This window comes from Solea senegalensis, linkage group LG11, assembly GCF_019176455.1.
Source record: "Solea senegalensis isolate Sse05_10M linkage group LG11, IFAPA_SoseM_1, whole genome shotgun sequence".
NCBI classification, from domain to species: domain Eukaryota; kingdom Metazoa; phylum Chordata; class Actinopteri; order Pleuronectiformes; family Soleidae; genus Solea; species Solea senegalensis.
The window spans coordinates 25,705,023-25,723,977 of NC_058031.1; the positions used below are offsets into that span (position 1 = coordinate 25,705,023).

The following is an 18,955-nucleotide window of genomic DNA, read 5'->3' on the forward strand; positions in this document are numbered from 1 at the left end:
CAACAAAATCTTGGTCCTCCAGAAACGTTTTGTTAGAATTGCAACTCGATCAGAGTCACACACACCATCTGCTCCTTTATTTCAAAAACTACAAATTCTTACTATTTTTAACATCAATATTTTTCAAATATGTGTCTTTATGTATAACATACACTCAAGTGAAGGGAATATTCCTGAGCATTTCAAGACGTATTTTAAAGCAAATTCACAGGTCCATTCCTACTCAACTCGTCAATGCTCAGATCTTCATCTTCCTAGATTTCTTACTTGCAGAGGTCAATTTTCAATAAGATTTAGGGTTACTAAACTGTGGAATGGCTTTTTCCATCTGGCAAAAAACTGTTCTTCCATAAAATTCTACAAAAGACACTTAAAAGATTTTTTTAACGGTTGTTTTGTAATTTGCTTTTCTTCATGTGTTGTTGTTCATGTCTCTGTGTTTTATTTTTGATTCACACATGCTCAAGGAATCAATAATTTAGGGGTATAAACCAATATTTCCCTCATGGAGACACACACATACATACACACACGCACACATTACACACTCACACTTTTGCTTTTATATTAATGTTTGTTTTTTTATTGTTGTTTTTTTTTTGTTAATATATTATTTGTGATTATTAGTTTGTTATCATTTTTATATAGTTAGATGATTTCTTTTTGTACGTTAATTTTGTGTTTTCATTTAAATATTGTCAAATTTTAACATTATTTAGATAGAGGCTTCAAATAAGCCCACAAGGCTTTCTGCCTCTTCCTGCACTGTACGTTACTTTGTATTCTTTGTCAATTTTGTATTTTTCCTTTTAAACTGTGCAAAATAAATAAAAAAAAAATACATAAATAAAAAAAAAAACAGGACCAGGCCTGCATTAGACCAACATTAGACCAACATCAGACCAGGATAAGACCAACATCAGGCCAGGATCAGGCCAGAATCCGACCAGGATCAGACTAGCATCAGACCAGCAATAATAATACATTTAATTTATGCAGCGCTTTTAAAGCTCTCAAAGCTCTTGAATTGTGTTTGATTGATCACAATAGGACGGGAAATGTGCTGAGTCACTGCTCTGAGTTCATGACCAAGTGTGAAAACTCACAGTAAATAATAAAAGGTCTCAACCTCTGCACTGCAGTTACCAACCTTTAACACCAGAGGTCAGTCTGCATCTTAGCTACTCAGAGGACAGTTCAGCAGCGTTCATAGTGAGGACACACAAACATGAATACATCCCTCAGAAAAAAGTGACAGAACGTGAGGACACACCAAAAATGTCCTCAATTCGCCAAAATGTCCTCACTCCCAACGGTTTTTAACTTTATTCGGTCCTCACAAAGATACACACACAAGAACACACACTGTTTCTCTGGTTTTACTATTTCAGAGTGAGTTTGTCAATTTTACAAACTTCAAAAACTGGTCAAAACCACAACCCTCACTCTGGTTTTTACACTGAAACTGGAAATCGTCTTGCTTTTAAAGGGCCACTTCACCCAAAAAACACAGTCAGATGACTTTTTTCTCAGAGTTCTGACTTTTTTCTCAGAGTTCTGACTTTAATCTCAGAGTTCTGACTTTAATCTCAGAATTCTGACTTTAATCTCAGAATTCTGACTTTCATATCGAATTCTGACTTTTTTCCCAGAATTCTGACTTTGAATGACCAATGTTTTGAATAAAGGATGATGATGATGATGATGATTTTGGTGCGTAGAAGCGCATTGACTGCTCCAAATGCGTAAAAATCGCTCCAAATCGAACACCTGGATTACAGTATAGATTATCACAAAGTATGGCAAATGTAGATTTGCATATGGTGTGTGATGGGGACTGGTCATGAGGTGGGCGTGAAAGTCAAGGCAAACATCATCACTTCTCTGGAGGATGACTGGATCAGAGCGGACTGTTTTGCAGCGATGAGAACCACGGAGACGCACAACAACGTCACCGACCGGTGCGACTGGTCCATGAGCGCAGAGAACGGCACCGAGACGCGCGTCAACGGGCGCCTGGACCCGGCCGCCTGCCTCTTTCGGTCAATCATGCCCAACAGTGGACATGTCCCGGTGCTGGTGTGCGTCTTGGTGCTGCTGACCCTGGTATCGCTCCTGGTGAACGGGTTCACTCTGTTCCGGCTCGGACGCTCCGATGACTTATCCTGGGAGCCGCGCTTCGCTTTCCTGAAGAACCTGATCCTGAGCGACCTCATGCAGACTGTGACCATCGGCCCCGCGGTCATCCACTCGCTGGTGCACCGGCGGACCATGGAGTTCAACGTCTGGTGTCATGTTCAGTTCTTCGCAGGGACCACCAGCATTTTCGCCAGCCTCATGACCATCACGTGCATGGCGCTGGAGCGCTACCTGTACGTGTGCCACGCCATCCACTACCTGGTCATCCTCACCAAAGTGCGCCTGCGGGTCACGCTCAGCCTGATCTGGTGTTTCTCCCTGTCCATCTCGTGCGTCACCATGACTCTGCTGCACCTGAGTCCACCGCGACAGATCGACCGCGCCGCCAAGGGGCTCATATGCGAGCCGGACGTGGTGGAGCAGCACATGGGTTTCCCACGCGCCTCGGCTATTTTCCGCAAATTCACGGGCTCGTGCACTCTGCTCCTCTGCCTGGTGGTTTACGCGTTCTCCTACCTGCGGATGTACCGGGACGCGCGCAACGCGGTGATGCCGTTCAAAGCGGTGAACAAGACGGCGCGGAAGACCGTGCTGTTCTACTGCTCTATGCTGTTCCTGCAGCTGCTGCCGCTGCTCATCAAGGTCGTGTCGGACGCGCTGTGGGAGGTGGAGGGCACCGTGGCCATGATGACGCCGTCCTCACCGACTCAGGGACCTGGAGGAGTCCGCAACGACGCCACGCCGACGCCCTCGGCCACGGCGGTGGGGCTCCACATGACCCTGCTGGTCCTGCTCATCGTGCCGCCGTGCATCAACCCGCTGGTCTACATGATGAGGTCCGCGGAGATGCGCAGAGTGATGCGCAGGATGTTTCGACAGTGGCGGGAGGAGAGCTGGCAGCAGGGAGGCAGAGATGCTGTGGAACCGACCCTCACTGGAGTGGACTATACACTGTGATGCAAGTGGAGACAGCAGAGACATTTGTCCCGGAATTTAATGTGGAATTATGGGAGTCAGATTGATGAACAACAACAAAACTGCATCACAATCAGAAAATACTTTATTTCTTCTCCAGATAAGGTGACTCTAAATATTATTATTTCATTATATTTCTTTGTGATTTCTTTCATTTTCTACAAATCAGTATTACTGATTAAGTACCACCAGAGGAAGCCCACGTCAAACCCACAGTTTGAGAACCTGAATATAATGAAATCCCAATACAGTATATAAACAGTAAATGGAAACAGCTGGGACATCATCTAGAATGAAGTAAGAGAAGCTTATGCACTTTTATTAACCCTTACCTTAACTATAACTAGTTAATACCTAACCTTAACCCAACCACTATTTAAATCTCAGCCATCAACTTAATCAGAAATAAGGTTCTGCCTCATTAGGACCAGGTTCTGGTCTCCATGAGGACTACAAATACTTGTTGCACACTGTATAACAGCACTACGCCTGGACTTGATCTGGACTCATGTGAAGTTGTAGATCTGGACTAATGTGAAGATGTAGATCTGGACTAATGTGAAGTTGTAGATCTGGACTTATGTAAAGCTGTAGATCTGGACTAATGTGAAGGTGTAGATCTGGACTAATGTGAAATTGTGGATCTGGACTAATGTGAAGTTGTAGATCTGGACTGAAGTGTTGTGGATCTGGACTTATGTAAAGGTAGATCTGGACTAATGTGAAGTTGTGGATCTGGTCTTATGTAAAGGTGTAGATCTGGACTAATGTTGTGGATCTGGACTGGACTAATGTTTGTGGATCTGGTCTTATGTAAAGGTGTAGATCTGGACTAATGTGAAGTTGTGATCTGGACTTATGTAAAGATCTGGACTAATGTGACTGTCTTATGTAAAGGTGTAGATCTGGACTAATGTGAAGATGTGGATCTGGACTTATGTAAAGGTGTAGATCTGGACTAATGTGAAGTTGTGGATCTGGACTTATGTAAAGGTGTAGATCTGGACTAATGTGAAATTGTGGATCTAGACTATATGAAGTTGTAGATCGGACTAATGTGAAGTGTTGTGGATCTGGACTTATGTAAAGGTGTAGATCTGGACTAATGTGAAATGTGGATCTGGACTCTGGACTGAAGTATCTGGACTTATGTAAAGGTGTAGATCTGGACTAATGTGAAGTTGTGGATCTGGACTTATGTTAAGTTGTAGATCTGGACTAATGTGAAGTTGTGGATCTGACCTACTGGACTAATGTGAAGATGTAGATCTGGACTTATGTAAAGGTGATCTGGACTAATGTTGTGGATCTGGACTTATGTAAGATGTAGATCTGGACTAATCTGGACTTATGTACTAATGTGAAGATGTGATCTGGACTTATGTAATGTAGATCTGGACCTGGTACTTCTGGGTCTTCCCTGGACCCATCTTGCTCCGTCTATCTCCTTACTTCTCCTGGACCTCCCTGGAGCACTCTGGACCTGCCTGGACTTATGTAAGGTGTAGATCTGGACTAATGTGAAGTGTTGTGGATCTGGACTTATGTAATGTAGATCTGGACTAATGTGAAGTTGTGGATCTGGACTGTAGATCTGGACTAATGTGAAGTGTTGTGGATCTGGACTTATGTAAGGTGTAGATCTGGACCATGGATATATTATAAAAACTGGATAGAGCTCCGCCCCCTTTGCCTAGAAGACAATTTTGTCATGGTGGCCACTCTCGGTACTGCAACAAAAAATACTCCCAGGCTCAAAAAGCAGTTTTCCCATTGATAGTAAAAGAGACATGTATAGATCTTTATATTCTATATTTTTAATTCATGGAGTTTCACATTTGTAAAATCGTCCTAAAGGCCATAACAAGATGTTTCTGGGCCATAACAAGCCCAGAAACATCTCCTGTGACATCAGAGTGATGTCACAAGTGTGTACGAGCACAGCAAAGCGCGGTCGTGTGGCGTCTCGGGAACCGTACGAACACTTTATGAGAAATATGATGAAATGAAAGCAATGATGGGTTTTCTTTTACATTTATTAAAATATTACAACAAAGCAGGTTTGAGTTATTTATTTGTGGCTCATTAGGATTTATTTCAAACTTATTATCGATGTTTTAAGAGCTGCTGTGTGGATTCATACGGCGTGGACTGTGGAGCTGTGACAGTGTTATGCACTGAGACCTGCGCTCACTTCACCACTGATTGTCTTATCGTCACAAACTGATGAAGTTGTGGATCTGCAGCTCCTGAGACAATTCTATAACATATGTACAGCAGATTACATGAATGTTGTGTTGTTTTTAGCTTTGCTAAAAAAGAAGCACAGTATGAAATGATCAGGTCAAACTGTATTTATTTATTTTATTGCTGACATAGTTTGTTGGATATTAATGTATTGCATTTTATTTTATAGTTAATTAATATTCTTTAATATATGTTTTATCCACGTATAATTCCACAAAATGTATTGTTTTACCTTCACAGACATGTGGAACCTTTTCCTGTTGTCTGTTTTTGTGGGTGCACCTGTGGCCAAGGAGTTCATATCAAATCATATTCTGCTACGTTTTTAGTTGTTATTCACACATTGTTATGTGTGTTGGGTTTAGTTTTACTAGTTATTCTGTTGAATGGAATGTGGTCAACAGTGTCCTCATCCAAGGTCACAATGAACAACCCAAACCGGTTTAACTTCACATGAGACACTGCAACTTTGTTTCCTGTTTGTCATTTGACTTTTTTTTTGTCATTTTTTTGTCCTATGTGCATATTTTTATAAAGAAAAGTTCCAGGTATATTACATGTATGTGTATCTGTAGATCACGACTCATGATGTATGTGTAACTGTACTAAAATCATTCATAAATACAAAACACTGTACACTGCTTTGCTACATTTAAGTTCCTCTGTCGACTGCCTGTTCTCCAACAAATGTTTATTTAACCTTGAAACAGGCACTTTAAGGAAATAAGGAGAAGAAGTGTGAAATATAAATGATCTACGGGTTTTTTATATAAATACTTTTTATTTGCATATTTATTTTTTGTCTGTGCATACTGCCTCTTTTTTATTCCTGTTGTGCTGTGTGCCATTGCATCGTAATTTCATTTTGATGTGACTCTAAATGACAAATAAAGTCTAAGTCTAAGAAACAAAAAGTTGCCTCCTCCCACTTCTTGTTAAACCTGGTGTCAGACCTGGATATGACTGAGCACAGCTGTGTGTGTTGTTTTCTTTTTAAAGGAGAAGTCTAAACCTGTTTTGAGCTCAGAGCGGCTCTTTTATGTCGTAACAAAAAGGGAACAAGGAAGTCAATGAGTGCTTTGTCGAGGTTTATTTATGTGCTGGTGTTTGAGAACAGGTATAAAAGAATGAGGAAGTCTGGAGGATCACAAAAAAGAGAACACACACACACACACACAGACTCACACCTCACCTACACATGTTATGAATAGTTTTTGCTCTCAGTATCATTGGACTCTGCATTGTTCCTGAATCAGCCTGAAAGTCCACGCGCTGTGGATTCTCCGTCAGGGATGGCGACTAAGAGCTGCTCTGAGAACATGTTGAAGTTCATCTGTGAGTTTAAAGCCACGTTTGCTCCATCTCTGTCGGGTGGTGATGAGGAATTCAACGCTCAGAATACGGAGTGTGAGTCAGTGTCGGTCATCTTACCGGCACAGTGCAGCATTTACCAGCTGCGGATCCGCATCTGCATGCAGGTAGTAATACTACTGTTCCTTTTACACCAGTGGATGGGTTTATTATACATATATGTATCCATATTCAAATAGAAATATGCCAGCGTTTCCAGCTGAGTTTGTATTTAGAGATTTGGAAAACTATAATTTAGAATGATGTTGGAGTGAGCGTGATGGGATTGTGCTGAGAGTTATGTATCCTATTTAAATAGACTTTTTTACATTTCCAAACACACAAACTTTCACAAATCAGAGTAACAATAACAAAATAAATATAATAGTAACTTACCTGTATGTATAAATGAATGCAGAAAACAAAAATAAACAACAGATAAGGGAGTCCTGGTCTTGATACATAAGCTTTAAGAAGTAAGTCCACCATTTTAGGTCAAACGTAAAGCACTAGTATGTTTTTGTTAGGATAGTAGGATTGTATAAAGTACTTATACACAGTTAGCATCTTGAGTTCTTGATTCACTATTTTCTCCAGCATCAAATTCACATGTGTGATTTTGTGACTTTGACATATAAAATCCTTTGTTTAACACAAACCGACCAAAGGAGGCAACAGTAGATCAGCAGCAAGTTAAAAACGTCAATTTGTGCAGAGTGGAAGACTTACCAACATCAATTTCCAGGCAAAACATGTTGTGAAGTGGTGAAATAAAGTGGCAAACATACTCTTAAGATTCAGAATTCTGGTGGAATTCAGCCTTTATATGTCTTAACACGCATCTTAACCCTATTTGTCAAATGTTGTATTGTTGCCTTTAGGCCCAGGATAATAACTGCCACCCAGATCCACTTGCAATCCTTGACCCAGAGAGGTACACTCTGCTGTATGCTCGGGGAGACGATTGGTACGAGGCCTACGATGACTGCCAGGTGGTCAGGACGTTAGACATTCCGTGGTCACGCGACGACACTGGGCGCCTGACCGCACATATCGTGGTAAAACCCCTCGTGGCGGTGGATTCGGAGGTGGAGAAGAAGCAGCAGCAGCAGTGTCTGGCGTACCTGATCGGACACAACCTGGAGAAAGAGGCATCCGACAGACTCGGTGAGCTCACGTTCACCCGCAGGAAACTGGCATCACCGAGAAGACAGGAGCTAAAAAGCCGCGATGACAAGTGGTACGCCACGGAGCCGTGGGTAACATGTGTCCCAGTTCCGTCTGAGCTGGAGGACCGGCTAAAGAGAAAGCTTTGGGTTACGTTCCATTACATGAACAAAATCAGCTTCAGCATAGATGTTGATTTTAGTGCAACACCAGATGTTCTCCTCAATATCTTTAGAAGCGTGACGGCAGACCAAGGTATTGATATCGACTCCTCTGAAATTCTGGCCTTAAAGGTCACAGGGAGGGAAGAGTTTTTATCCGGAGAGAACGTCCTCAGGGATTTCCTCTGGGTCCGACATTGCCTGAAAACCAATCAAGACGTTAACGTCTCTGTGATACCCGTGTCACAGCTCGCCGACGAGACTGTCAAGTTCAAGGACTGGCCGCTCGTTGACGGTTTCAGTGGCAAGTTCAGCTCCCATGATGATCTCTGCCTTGAGGGGAAGGACTTGGACGACATCTTCATGATATCTCTGTGGGACTGCGACAGAAAACTCAGGGTCAAGTTGCTTGGCTTCGACGTACCAAACCTTCCCAGCAAATGCCCCCAGGCTGTTTACGTGGAGGCCTCCATACTTTATGGCAGCAAGGTTCTCTCTTCTGTTTCCTCCACGCCCAAGGCCTTCGCAGATGAAGTGCTGTGGAATGAATGGCTGGAGTTTGATGTTCTACTCAGGGATCTGCCACGTGGAGCCAAGCTGGGTTTCACCATTATAGCTAGTGGTGCTGACGTCTCGCCAATGACCAAGGACTCAGGGGAGGGGAAGGATCTCTACTTTGTTAACCTTCTTCTCATAGACCACAGGTGAGTTTTTCAAGCATATTTCATGACCTTCAGTACTCAGCTGTAGGCAGCTAGATTTTCTTGAGTTAAGTTTGAAGGTGTTTCACCTTTAATCCAAGAGGTATTTTGCCACTGAAAACAGGGCACAACAAACTCTGTAACCGATTTGCAACGTTTTAATCCTGAGAAAGCACAGAATAGACAATCCGGGCTTTAGTCAGTCATTCCATCTAGGAGGTGAACATGGATTCGTTCACATAGAGTCCACATGTCATGCAAGAAACCCTTGTGCACATAGACGGATGTGGAAAACATGTCCTGAGAGTTGTTTTTTAGATTCTGTTGTTAGTTATTGCTGTAATCTATTACAAATATTCCTAAATTGTGTATTTTTGTCAGTGTAAATCCCTCTGCACTCAATCGTACCTGCAGGTCTGTTCTAAGCCAGGGCCCCTACACCCTTCACATGTGGGCCTACCCTGGTCTGCATGAAGAAGCCATCACCTACCAGGCAGATAAACTGTCCTCCGCGACCAACCCGGATGTAGTTGACTCCATGGCGATCAGCTTCTTTCTGGACCGCTACAGCTTCCCTGTGGTACAGCCAAACAGCTTCAGTTCCTCTGAATGTTCTGGCAGTCCCACCTCCGGCCTCTCTCCAACAGAATCAACTTCCCCCTCTACTAGACCTCCTTCTGCATCCTCCTCCCCCGATTCAATGCTCTCCAGCAGCGAGTTCCCCTCTCTGCACGTGAAAACTCATCCTTCAACTGACTCTAAACTTCTCAGATCCCAGTCCACAGTCTCCAGCTCTAACAGACCTTGTCTAAGACGGTTCCGGGAGGAGAGCATCCGCTATGCCTCCAACCTACCCCACTACCTACGCAATGTTGATTGGATGGACCATGGCGTGGTTGAGGATGTCCACTGGCTCCTAGGGAAGTGGGATCCCGGGGACCTGGACGTCACGTTGGCCCTGCAGCTGTTGAGCATGGACTTTGCTGACGAGATAGTCAGGAGACTTGCAGTCAAGAGATTGGAGAGCTTGTCCAATGACGAAGTTCTGAGGTATTTGCTGCAACTGGTGCAGGTACGTGTTTGTGTTGATCTGAAGCTGCGGAAAATATGGGAGGGTTTATTGGCATAAATGAGGAAACTACCCAAAAGCATGTTTGTGTGTGTATAATCCCTTTAACAAAAAGTATTTTGGTTTCCGAATGAATGTTTGTATTCCTCCGTGTTCTCCGGCTTCCTCCCACAGTCCAAAAACATGCAATGTGGGGATTAGGTCAATTGGACACGCTAAATTGACCATAGGAGTGAGAGTGAATGGTTGTTTGTCTCTATGTATGTGGCCCTGTGATGGACTGGCGAACTGTCCAGGGTGTACCCCGCCTATCGCCCGATGTAGCTGAGATTGTTAGTTTCCTGATGCATTTGGGAAAGGGAGGGGTGAGTGGAAGTGTCTGCTAGATGTCACAAATTTTTTTGTGACATCTGGCCTTCACCTTGACATCACCTTTTAAATATGCACAGGAATCAAAGAGGACATTTTAAACATTTTAATACTTTAAAGCTGTCCGTGGCCAAGTGGAAAGGGAAATTGGCTTGTAACCAGAGGGTCGCCGGTTCAAATCCCCACCTGGCCAAAAAGTGCTGGGGTACCCCTGATCAAGGTACCCAATCCCCATGTGCTACTAGTGTGGCAGCCCACTGCTCCTAATTCTAGGAAGGGTCAAAATGCAGAGGAATACTTTCCCTAAGGGGATTAATAAAATAACTGACTTTAAAATTCATGTTTAAATTAAGCTTTTTGTGCACTGTACTACAACTTGTTTGTAATTATTCTATTTCTTTTTTATAATGGACTATAAAAAAGAAATAGAATAATAAAAACTACGAAGATACATTATATGGGATTAGCAATGTTTAAAATTGTCATTGTTTTTTCACACAGACCCTAAAAGTGGAGCCTTACCACGACAGTTTCCTCGCTCGCTACCTCATTCAGAGAGCTCTGAGGGTGAGTCACACAGCACCAGACCACCTATGATAATGTCTTTCTGAATGATTATTTACAGTGAATATACAAGTTGAAGCTGATACTTATCCCTGGAAACACAGCTGACACAAGGAAGAACCAGAATACGAGCTTAATTTCATACTTTCTTCTGCTTTTTTCTGCTTTAACTTGACAAAAGACGACAGAAAACTAAGTCAGTGATTTTACATGACAGCATGCAGAAGTTGTTGATCCACAGTTCAAATTTTCAGATTTATCATTTTGTGACTCTGATGTTTGAAAGGTTTTATTCAGATTTGCCAAAGTTGTTCAAACAAGGTAGCATTAGACCAGCAGCTTCCATGTGTGTGTGAGCCAAAATCCACTGTGCTTTCGACTTTGGTGTGGGAGTGTGAAAGGTTTACAAATGTCATGATGTGTCCAATGGTGTGATAAAGCAATGAACAAATTCTTTATTTTTTATGGGGCAAATTGTATTTGGTGAGCATCTTGTTATGTGGTCAAATGTGGGCTCACGTCTTCCGCGACAGAGCAAAAGAATCGGCCACTTCTTCTTCTGGTACGTGCGCAGTGAAGTGGCCGGATGCCCGTATTTCCGCCAACGTATGGCCGTGATACTGGAAGCCTACCTGCTGGGCTGTGGCCAGGCGATGCTTGACAGCTTCACGCAGCAGGTCCAAGCTGTGATGGCCCTGCAGGAGGTCGCCATCACAATCAAGAAACTCTTCCCTGACAGGAACGACGTTTCCCCTGCAGGTGGGAGCATGTTTATGGGTCTCTGTATTTATATACTGTACTTTAAGAATGTCCTCGTTAAAGCTGCATTAGTTTTAAATATGAGCATGTATGAGTCCATTAGATTCAAACCAAAGGTCAAGGGGCAGAACACAGAAACAGCTGTGTTTCCATCATGGTTCGGTTTGGTTTGGTTTGGAATGGTAAAGTCCTTGTGTGTCGACTGAGAACAGTACCTTTACTTGGTAGGTGGGGTGTGGGCTGTTCCCGATAGCCGCGTCAGCGAGGTACGTAGCGTGACGTCGTAGCATGATGTCATACCAGGGTAACAGTGATGGAGGACATCCAACAGCTCTTTTTCCATGAGGTGTTTACACGGTTGCTTGGGATTAGGGGTGGGAATTGATAGGTTTTTATCAATATCAATGCCATTATCAATTCTCTTATCGATGTATGCACAAGACTGTGAACATACTGAACAACACCATGACAAGATTTGGTGTAGAAAGAAAATATAGTCTAAATAATTGAAACTGATACAATAAATAAAGAGACCGTCCCCGTGGAGGATAAAGCAGCAAATGGATGAATGGTGTCTCACACACAGGGATGAGTGTCCGTCCAGGGTTTCGCACACTTCACCACTGCAGCATTTATTTCCCTTGTGTTTTGCTCGGCTTAGTCTTTCATCCACAGCAGGAGCTTAACCATTGATTTCCCAGGTTGTTTAATGGCACCTGTACCTGTGTCTCCTCAGTGGTTAAATTAAAACATTCATTTACTTTATTTGTTTCAGCTCACCTCAGGCTTCAGGAGCTTCTGAGAAACTGTGACCTGCCAAATGAATTCCTGTTGCCCTTTGACCCTCGCATCAAAGTTGGGATGATCCTGGTAAGATTTCTTTCTTCATGAGGTCCAATTTTTTTCTTTACAAACTTCTCTTGTGGGGACATTTTATTGTTTGGCCTTTTCAGGGTTAAGGGTTAGGGCGTTATGTCTAGGAGGGTCCTCCCTAAGATTTAAAAACAAGTTTGTGTGTGTTTACATGTCTTAAAGGGGACATATTATGCAAAATCAACTTTTTAACCATTTTAATACTGATATTTGGGACTCTGGGGGCCCTACCAGTCGCCAAAGTGTGGAAAAACAATACTCAGTCATGTTTTCGTGGTTCCGCTTAGTGTAAGTATAGGCGATAAAACGCTCGATGTTGAATTCCCTGCGCTTATGACGTCAGCATGCGCATTTCACCGCGAATGTTACCGCCCCACCAGTACGTTTACTTCGCAAGCTCCACCTTAGCTCCACCTTGTCCCTGCGAGAGTGCAGGCGAGGGAGGAAGAGCGGTATTATGTCAACGCGGAGGGACAAGTGTGCTGTTGGTGGCTGCACAGTGGAGCACAGTGTTTTACAGAGGATTTTATATATGAAGCTAATGTGCCGGATAAAGTCAGCAATCGTGTGTTCGTGTGTTCGCACCACTTCACATCAGACTGCGACCAGCGGTCGCCGTATTTAGTCAGGGGACGTATTTCACCGACGTACAAACACACAAATTGTTAAGAAAAGATCACATAGAGCTCATAACTGACCATTCTGACACGTCCTAATTAAACATATTTGTTCAGTACGTCCTCCATGACCGGAGCACAGACTCAGTCTGATACAATCACATAAAGCAGCTGTTTATGCAGCTCGCCGCTGACGATCAGCGGTGCTGCACTCTCTGTGCAGCGGTGCTACACTCTCTGTGTCACCGATAGCCTAAACTGCGGCGTGCTGAATAAACTGTATGTTGCTGTATCAGACCGGAGACTGTCTGATACAGCGGTAGCGCGTTACACGGTGATCGCCAGCTCGCCGGAGCACCGGAGGTGGTCAGCGGTGGTGAGGTCTCCGGAGCACAGTCTCCGGTCTGATACAGCAACATACAGTTTATTCAGCGCGCCGCTGGCGATCAGCGGTGGCGCGTTACACGGTGGTCGCCAGCTCGCCGGAGCACCGGAGCTGGTCAGCGGTGGTGAGGTCTCCGGAGCACAGTCTCCGGTCTGATACAGCAACATACAGTTTATTCAGCGCGCCGCTGGCGATCCGCGGTGGCGATCAGCGGTGCTGCACTCTCTGTGTCACCGCTGATCTTCTGTTCCTAAGTGTTTTTAACTGATTTACAGTTGGATAGTGTTCGGCTCGATCCTTATGTAGGACGTCTCTTCCTGTGACGGCACTCTCGCTGACATGTTGATATTGTCAGAGAGCTAGTGGAGGGAGGGGGAGACGAATAGAGCTGTAAAGCGCTGTAAAGAGGACAAATCAGAAACCCCCTGGAAGAAGTGGGTGTGTGTTTGCCTGTGTCTCATTTGCATATAAAGGGACCATGCACGAAAACCGAGCGTTCTGAAAGGGGCGGGTTTAGCAGGGTTATTGAACTACTATGATTCTTCATCCTTATGGTATTTTGACCAAAGCATGTCACTGACATGTTCATTAGGACACCAGGGAACTATTTTAATGGGGGAAATAGGGTATAATATGTCCACTTTAAATAAGATGGTTTTACGGTGAGGGTCAAGGGTCAGGATCTAGGGAATGCATTATGTCTAAGAGTGTCCACACGAAGATACTGATTTTATTGTGGAAAAGATTTTCAATGAAGAAACCAGCGTGTGTGTGTGTGTGTGTGTGTGTGTGTGTGTGTGTTTGTGTGTGTACACAAGTGAGACTGGAGAGAAAAACTAGGTCAAATAGAGAAGACAGTGTTTTGTTAATTCCTCTGACGTCCACAAGAGGCGATAGAGTTCCACAATAGGTGAAGAACCTATTGGATGGATCCAAACGACTTAGTGAATCAGCGGCCATGTTTGAAGCTTGTCACGTGTCTCTTTTGTGACCTGTTCCTGAACACAGCTGGACAAATGCAAAGTGATGGCCTCCAAGAAGAAGCCTCTGTGGCTGGAGTTCTCTCCCATGCCGTCACCGACCTCCACTCCACCTGTGGGAATCATCTTCAAACAGGGAGACGACCTGAGGCAGGACATGCTGGTCATTCAGGTCAGCGACATGTTTCTCTCACTGTTTTGTAAATACTTACTAATGTGGTCGTTTCTGTAAATACATGTGCACATCGTCCCGTGCAGACTCTGGTGATGATGGATTCTATCTGGCAGGAGAAATCCCTGGACCTTAATCTCATTCCATACGGCTGCATCTCCACGGGACACAACATTGGTATTTACATGAACACAGTTTCAAGTTTAGAGATGCATATCTCGTGAATAATCACAGATTCAAAGTGTTTATTGTCCTGTTTACAATAAGAAGACATGACGTCATGAATTAAGCCTCTGCTCAACAGGAATGATCGAGATTGTGAGGAACGCTGTGACCATCGCCGCGGTGCAGAGGAGTCACGGCGGCTCAGCGTCAGTTTTTAAAAATGACGCTCTGTTCGAGTGGCTCAAGTCCAAGTGTCCACTGCAGGAAATTGTGAGTGAAACTCCCCCTGTTTCCTATGAGAGATCTGGACGCAGACCTGGTTATAGTAGAAGTAGACTATATACATATCTACATATATACATATGTATATTAGTCATTCGGGGCGGGACTGTGCCCTTGGCTCCTCCCCCAAGTTGATACAGAAGATGTCACGTAAATGCACTAACGGACAATTTGCATCTAAAAACGAACGGTTTGCAACTGCGACTCAGTTCTCATCGTTCGTCTAAAAGAGCCGCTCAAAAGATCCGGCTCGTCCGGAACGTCACAGCCCTCGTGTGGAAAGGACTAAAAAAAACATCTTTACATATTAAAGAAATCTAGATACCTTTACAGATATTTAGATATCTAAATATTATCTGTTTAACTGGTTCATTTGTTTCAATTCAAGTTCTCAGTGTTTCACTTTAAATATGAAAATAGAAATGAATACAAGGCCACGTTTGTGATTCAGTGCACTGTAAAGAAAAAGTGAGAAAGTGAAAATTATAATTAAAGGTGACATCGAATGCTTGTATCACACATATATGTTAGTTATGGAGGTCTACTTCCATATCTACTTCCGTCAGCCGTGCTGTTTCAGACCAAAACCACACCCCCAGAACGTGGACTGTGTTGTGATTGGCCAGCCAACGAGAGCTTTCCCTCTGTCCTGTGATTGGCCAGGTACCTGGAAGTGACGTAATAGATAGGCCAGCTCTCAGATACACAGCTCCCCCTCTGGCACGGTGGATGCTCTGCATCTCAGCAGCTACAACCAGAGTAGTTCTTCTTCTTCTGCGGTTGAATGTACGCAACCGGATGTGCCCGGACTAGTGCCCGCACCAGGAGGCGCTACGGTGGTGAGGTTTACTGATGACGACATCAAATTAAGGAAGTGCCGATCCGCTTCGCAGAGCCCAGGAAAACAATACAACACTATTTTCTCAGCAGTGGCTGAACTGTTTGTTCTGAAACTTTAGGGTTTCCGGTCTATGTGGCCTTTAATGTGCTTCATATGGATATCTTCAGTGTGTGTAAATACGATTGATTGATTGATATTGATCTGGTATCGGTTTCATTCTGTGGAAAACACAGTGTGTTTAAGCTTGACACATACGATAAGAGTTCAAGTCTTGTTATCGTTGTGATGGAGTAGATGATTGTGTCTTGTTTGTCTCAGCACTACGAGACGGTGGAGAGGTTTGTGAAGTCGTGCGCCGGTTACTGCGTGGCCACGTATGTTCTGGGTATCGGAGATCGACACAACGACAACATCATGATCACAGACCAAGGTGAATCCTTTCATTTCCCCTCAGTTATTTATAATTCTCACAACTCACAAGAAGAAGTTGGTATTATGGTCTGTATTTATATAGAGCTTCCTAACTCCTCCCTTTCTTTAATACTTTTACTTCTAAAACTTAAGTACATTTTATATCAGTAAAGGACTTTATAAATGTTTAATTGCAGTAGTATTACTTTTACTTCAGTAATATTATAAAAGTAAGATTATTTAAGGTACTTTATACAAGACTGGTCGTTTCTTACATGAAGCAACAAAGTAATATTAAAGGCACAGTTGGTGTGTTTTGGTTTGTTGGTTAAGGACAACCAGGAAGTAAGAACAGTATACTTAATGTCCACCTGGGGGCGACTGTCTTTTTGTTTTGTTCATGTTTTTACAGGAATGGACAAACTGAACATCTCTTTTTGAGTTTTGATGCTAAGTGAGGGACATGAGGCATATTTCAGTCTGTACAGGAAACACGTGCAGTTACAGACCACCATGAAATCAATGCACATCGACACAATTATAGCAGCAGATCAGATCTTTCTTCATGTCAATTTCACAGATTTGACAGATGTGTGAAATGAAAGTGCTACTGTATGATGAAATACAGTCAAATGAAATGAAAAACAAAGAGTTACTGACTGTTTACCGTCAGTCAGCATGTGTTGGTTTGTATAAAAGCATCAGGCTGTGAGTGGATGTAAAGGCTGTAATTTCCCTCCATTACCTGAGAGCAGGAATGATCTTAATTATCTTATAATTATCTAAGTTTCATGTGGTCATCTTTTTTCAGGGAACTTGTTTCACATCGACTTCGGTCACATCCTGGGCAACACCAAGCACTTCTTTGGCATGAACAGGGAGCGCGTGCCCTTCGTCCTCACACCTGACTTCCTGTACGTCATGGGCAGGGTCAAAAGTCGCAACAGCCTCTATTTTGGACGTTTCAGGGTAAGAGAATGTGATGATGATTGAATTTAAACGTCTGTCACCCCCTGTGTGATTGATTTGGAACATGCACAGACACATAGTCAGGCAGTTGTTTAGGGAGTGCTTGATTTGCGTTGCGAGATTGTGAAGTTCATATTTTGTGTTGGTATCGGGGCCTGAAGTTCTGGTCCTAGCACCTACCTTTTACCCCCTCCCCTGCACGATCTCCTTCTGTCCTGGGATCCACCTCATGGCACGCTCACCCCTCTATCAGTCCACTGTTCCTGTCTAGTGGAGTTCTCTTCTTCTATGTCGCTGATCCCGCTCTTGTAAATGTAAGTGTTTGTCTCCCACAGGACACGTGCCTGCAGGCGTACCTCTCCCTGCGCTCGCACTCTCGCCTGCTGGTCACACTTTTCTCTCTCATGCTGCTGACCGGCATCCCCGAGCTGAGCCACGCAAAGGACATACACTACCTGCAGGAGGCGCTGCAGGTGGAGCAGAACGAGGCGGAGGCCAAGGAGCATTTCCTGCAGCAGATCTTGGTGTGTGAGCAGAAGGGCTGGCAAGTGCAGGCCAACTGGTGGATCCACTTGATGGCCAACACCAAATGAGTGTTTGACTCTTGACTGTGGGGACATTTAAAGGTGCAGTGCATAACGTTTGCTGATTTTGAATGTTATTGTTTCGTTTGGTGGACTGTCGCCGGGCGACACGAGATAGAATATACTGAGGGACACAGAGTGAGAGTGTGTGAAGACGAAGGTTGCACACTTCAGTGTTTATGTCTATTTCGAACAACGACTCTTGTTTCCCTGTTAAATTTGACATATACAGTATATGTATAATATATATATATATAAAATATAATATAATATAATATTAATTATTATAATATATTAATATAATATTAAAAAAAAGACAAACCGATGATTCATTGGTCTGTGTGTGTGTGTGTGTGTGTGTGGCGTTTATACTCTTTATACTTCATACTAACACTTTAATAAGCAGCTGTTATGATAAATAAAGTGATAACCTGTTCCCTCGTTCACAGCATCCGTGTGTGTGTTTTTTTTTTATATGTTTATTTCGGTCATGACATTTAGATCACTCATCACACATCAGTGTAGTACAACACAATACACATAACCGAAAGGGAAAGCGGGAGAAGCCAGAAGTTTATCTAGTCCCGCCCCCATTATCATCGCACATTACACTTTATTTTTTTTTATGACATTTGACAAAGAAAACATGTTTCAGCATCAGGTAGCACTCAGAGATATAGTCTAGTCTCGACTTGTTGCCTGGCATATTCAGCTTCCCAAAAGTCACAAAATAATCCAACAATAGAGGTCAATGCTTCATTTTATTTATTTATTTATTTATTTATTATTTTTCCCCTTTAGTCATCCATCTCATCTGTAGAAATCGCCTCGCTTTGCTTCTCCATTCTTTTCACGTGCTCGTGCTCACATCCAGTGACCAGCTTAGCAGTTCCATCTTGGATCAGTTGATTCTCTGTAGTGACTTGTTTCACCGTGGCAGCTAAATACTTCTCATGTGTTGACGTTTGTCTCAGTGTCAGCTGTTGTTCGGTTACATTTGCTTCCACTGCCGTTTCCCACAGTGTCTACAGATTTCTGTCCCTGACCTTTGTCATACTTTCCTTCTGGGTCATTCTGTATTGTTTAATCGTCATCTCTACATACTTCTTTTTAAATACACTCAGTTTTGCTGATTTTTTCATCTCCTCATCCAGATTATTCCACTGTCTGACCCC

The 18,955-nt window shown here is 43.4% G+C and overlaps 2 protein-coding genes and 1 long non-coding RNA gene across 4 annotated transcripts; all 3 read left to right on the forward strand.

Annotated features, from left to right (window-relative positions):
* The first annotated feature begins 1,830 nt into the window (after positions 1 to 1,830).
* Positions 1,831 to 3,096, forward strand: LOC122776891 (putative olfactory receptor 14L1). The gene has a single exon (XM_044037659.1). It carries the CDS (start codon positions 1,831 to 1,833, stop codon positions 3,094 to 3,096), a length of 1,266 nt encoding a protein of 421 aa, XP_043893594.1.
* Positions 3,097 to 3,355: 259 nt separating this feature from the next.
* Positions 3,356 to 4,684, forward strand: LOC122777337. 2 transcript variants are annotated; one of them, XR_006361315.1, is made up of 4 exons: positions 3,356 to 3,776; positions 3,820 to 3,865; positions 4,012 to 4,203; positions 4,617 to 4,684. It is a non-coding gene; the product is annotated as an uncharacterized LOC122777337 (long non-coding RNA). The 2 variants fall into 2 exon arrangements; XR_006361314.1 differs by lacking the exon at positions 4,617 to 4,684 and having other exon boundaries at positions 4,012 to 4,220.
* Positions 4,685 to 6,473: 1,789 nt separating this feature from the next.
* On the forward strand, positions 6,474 to 18,051 carry si:rp71-17i16.5 (phosphatidylinositol 4,5-bisphosphate 3-kinase catalytic subunit gamma isoform). Its single transcript, XM_044038392.1, has 12 exons — positions 6,474 to 6,839; positions 7,593 to 8,743; positions 9,155 to 9,812; positions 10,680 to 10,745; positions 11,276 to 11,501; positions 12,277 to 12,371; positions 14,385 to 14,528; positions 14,615 to 14,705; positions 14,833 to 14,963; positions 16,135 to 16,246; positions 17,039 to 17,196; positions 17,532 to 18,051. The coding sequence occupies exons 1-12, from the start codon at positions 6,654 to 6,656 to the stop codon at positions 17,787 to 17,789; spliced, it is 3,276 nt and encodes a 1,091-aa protein (XP_043894327.1). The 5' UTR covers positions 6,474 to 6,653; the 3' UTR covers positions 17,790 to 18,051.
* The last annotated feature ends 904 nt before the right edge of the window (positions 18,052 to 18,955 follow it).

Excerpts from the sequence above, each read along its gene's own strand:
- LOC122776891 (XM_044037659.1), top strand. The coding sequence starts at position 1,831 with ATGGGGACTGGTCATGAGGTGGGCGTGAAAGTCAAGGCAAACATCATC.
- si:rp71-17i16.5 (XM_044038392.1), top strand. The coding sequence starts at position 6,654 with ATGGCGACTAAGAGCTGCTCTGAGAACATGTTGAAGTTCATCTGTGAG. Across the intron at positions 12,372-14,384 it reads TCAAAGTTGGGATGATCCTG|CTGGACAAATGCAAAGTGAT; the intron begins GTAAGATTTCTT and ends TCCTGAACACAG. Across the intron at positions 16,247-17,038 it reads CATCATGATCACAGACCAAG|GGAACTTGTTTCACATCGAC; the intron begins GTGAATCCTTTC and ends ATCTTTTTTCAG.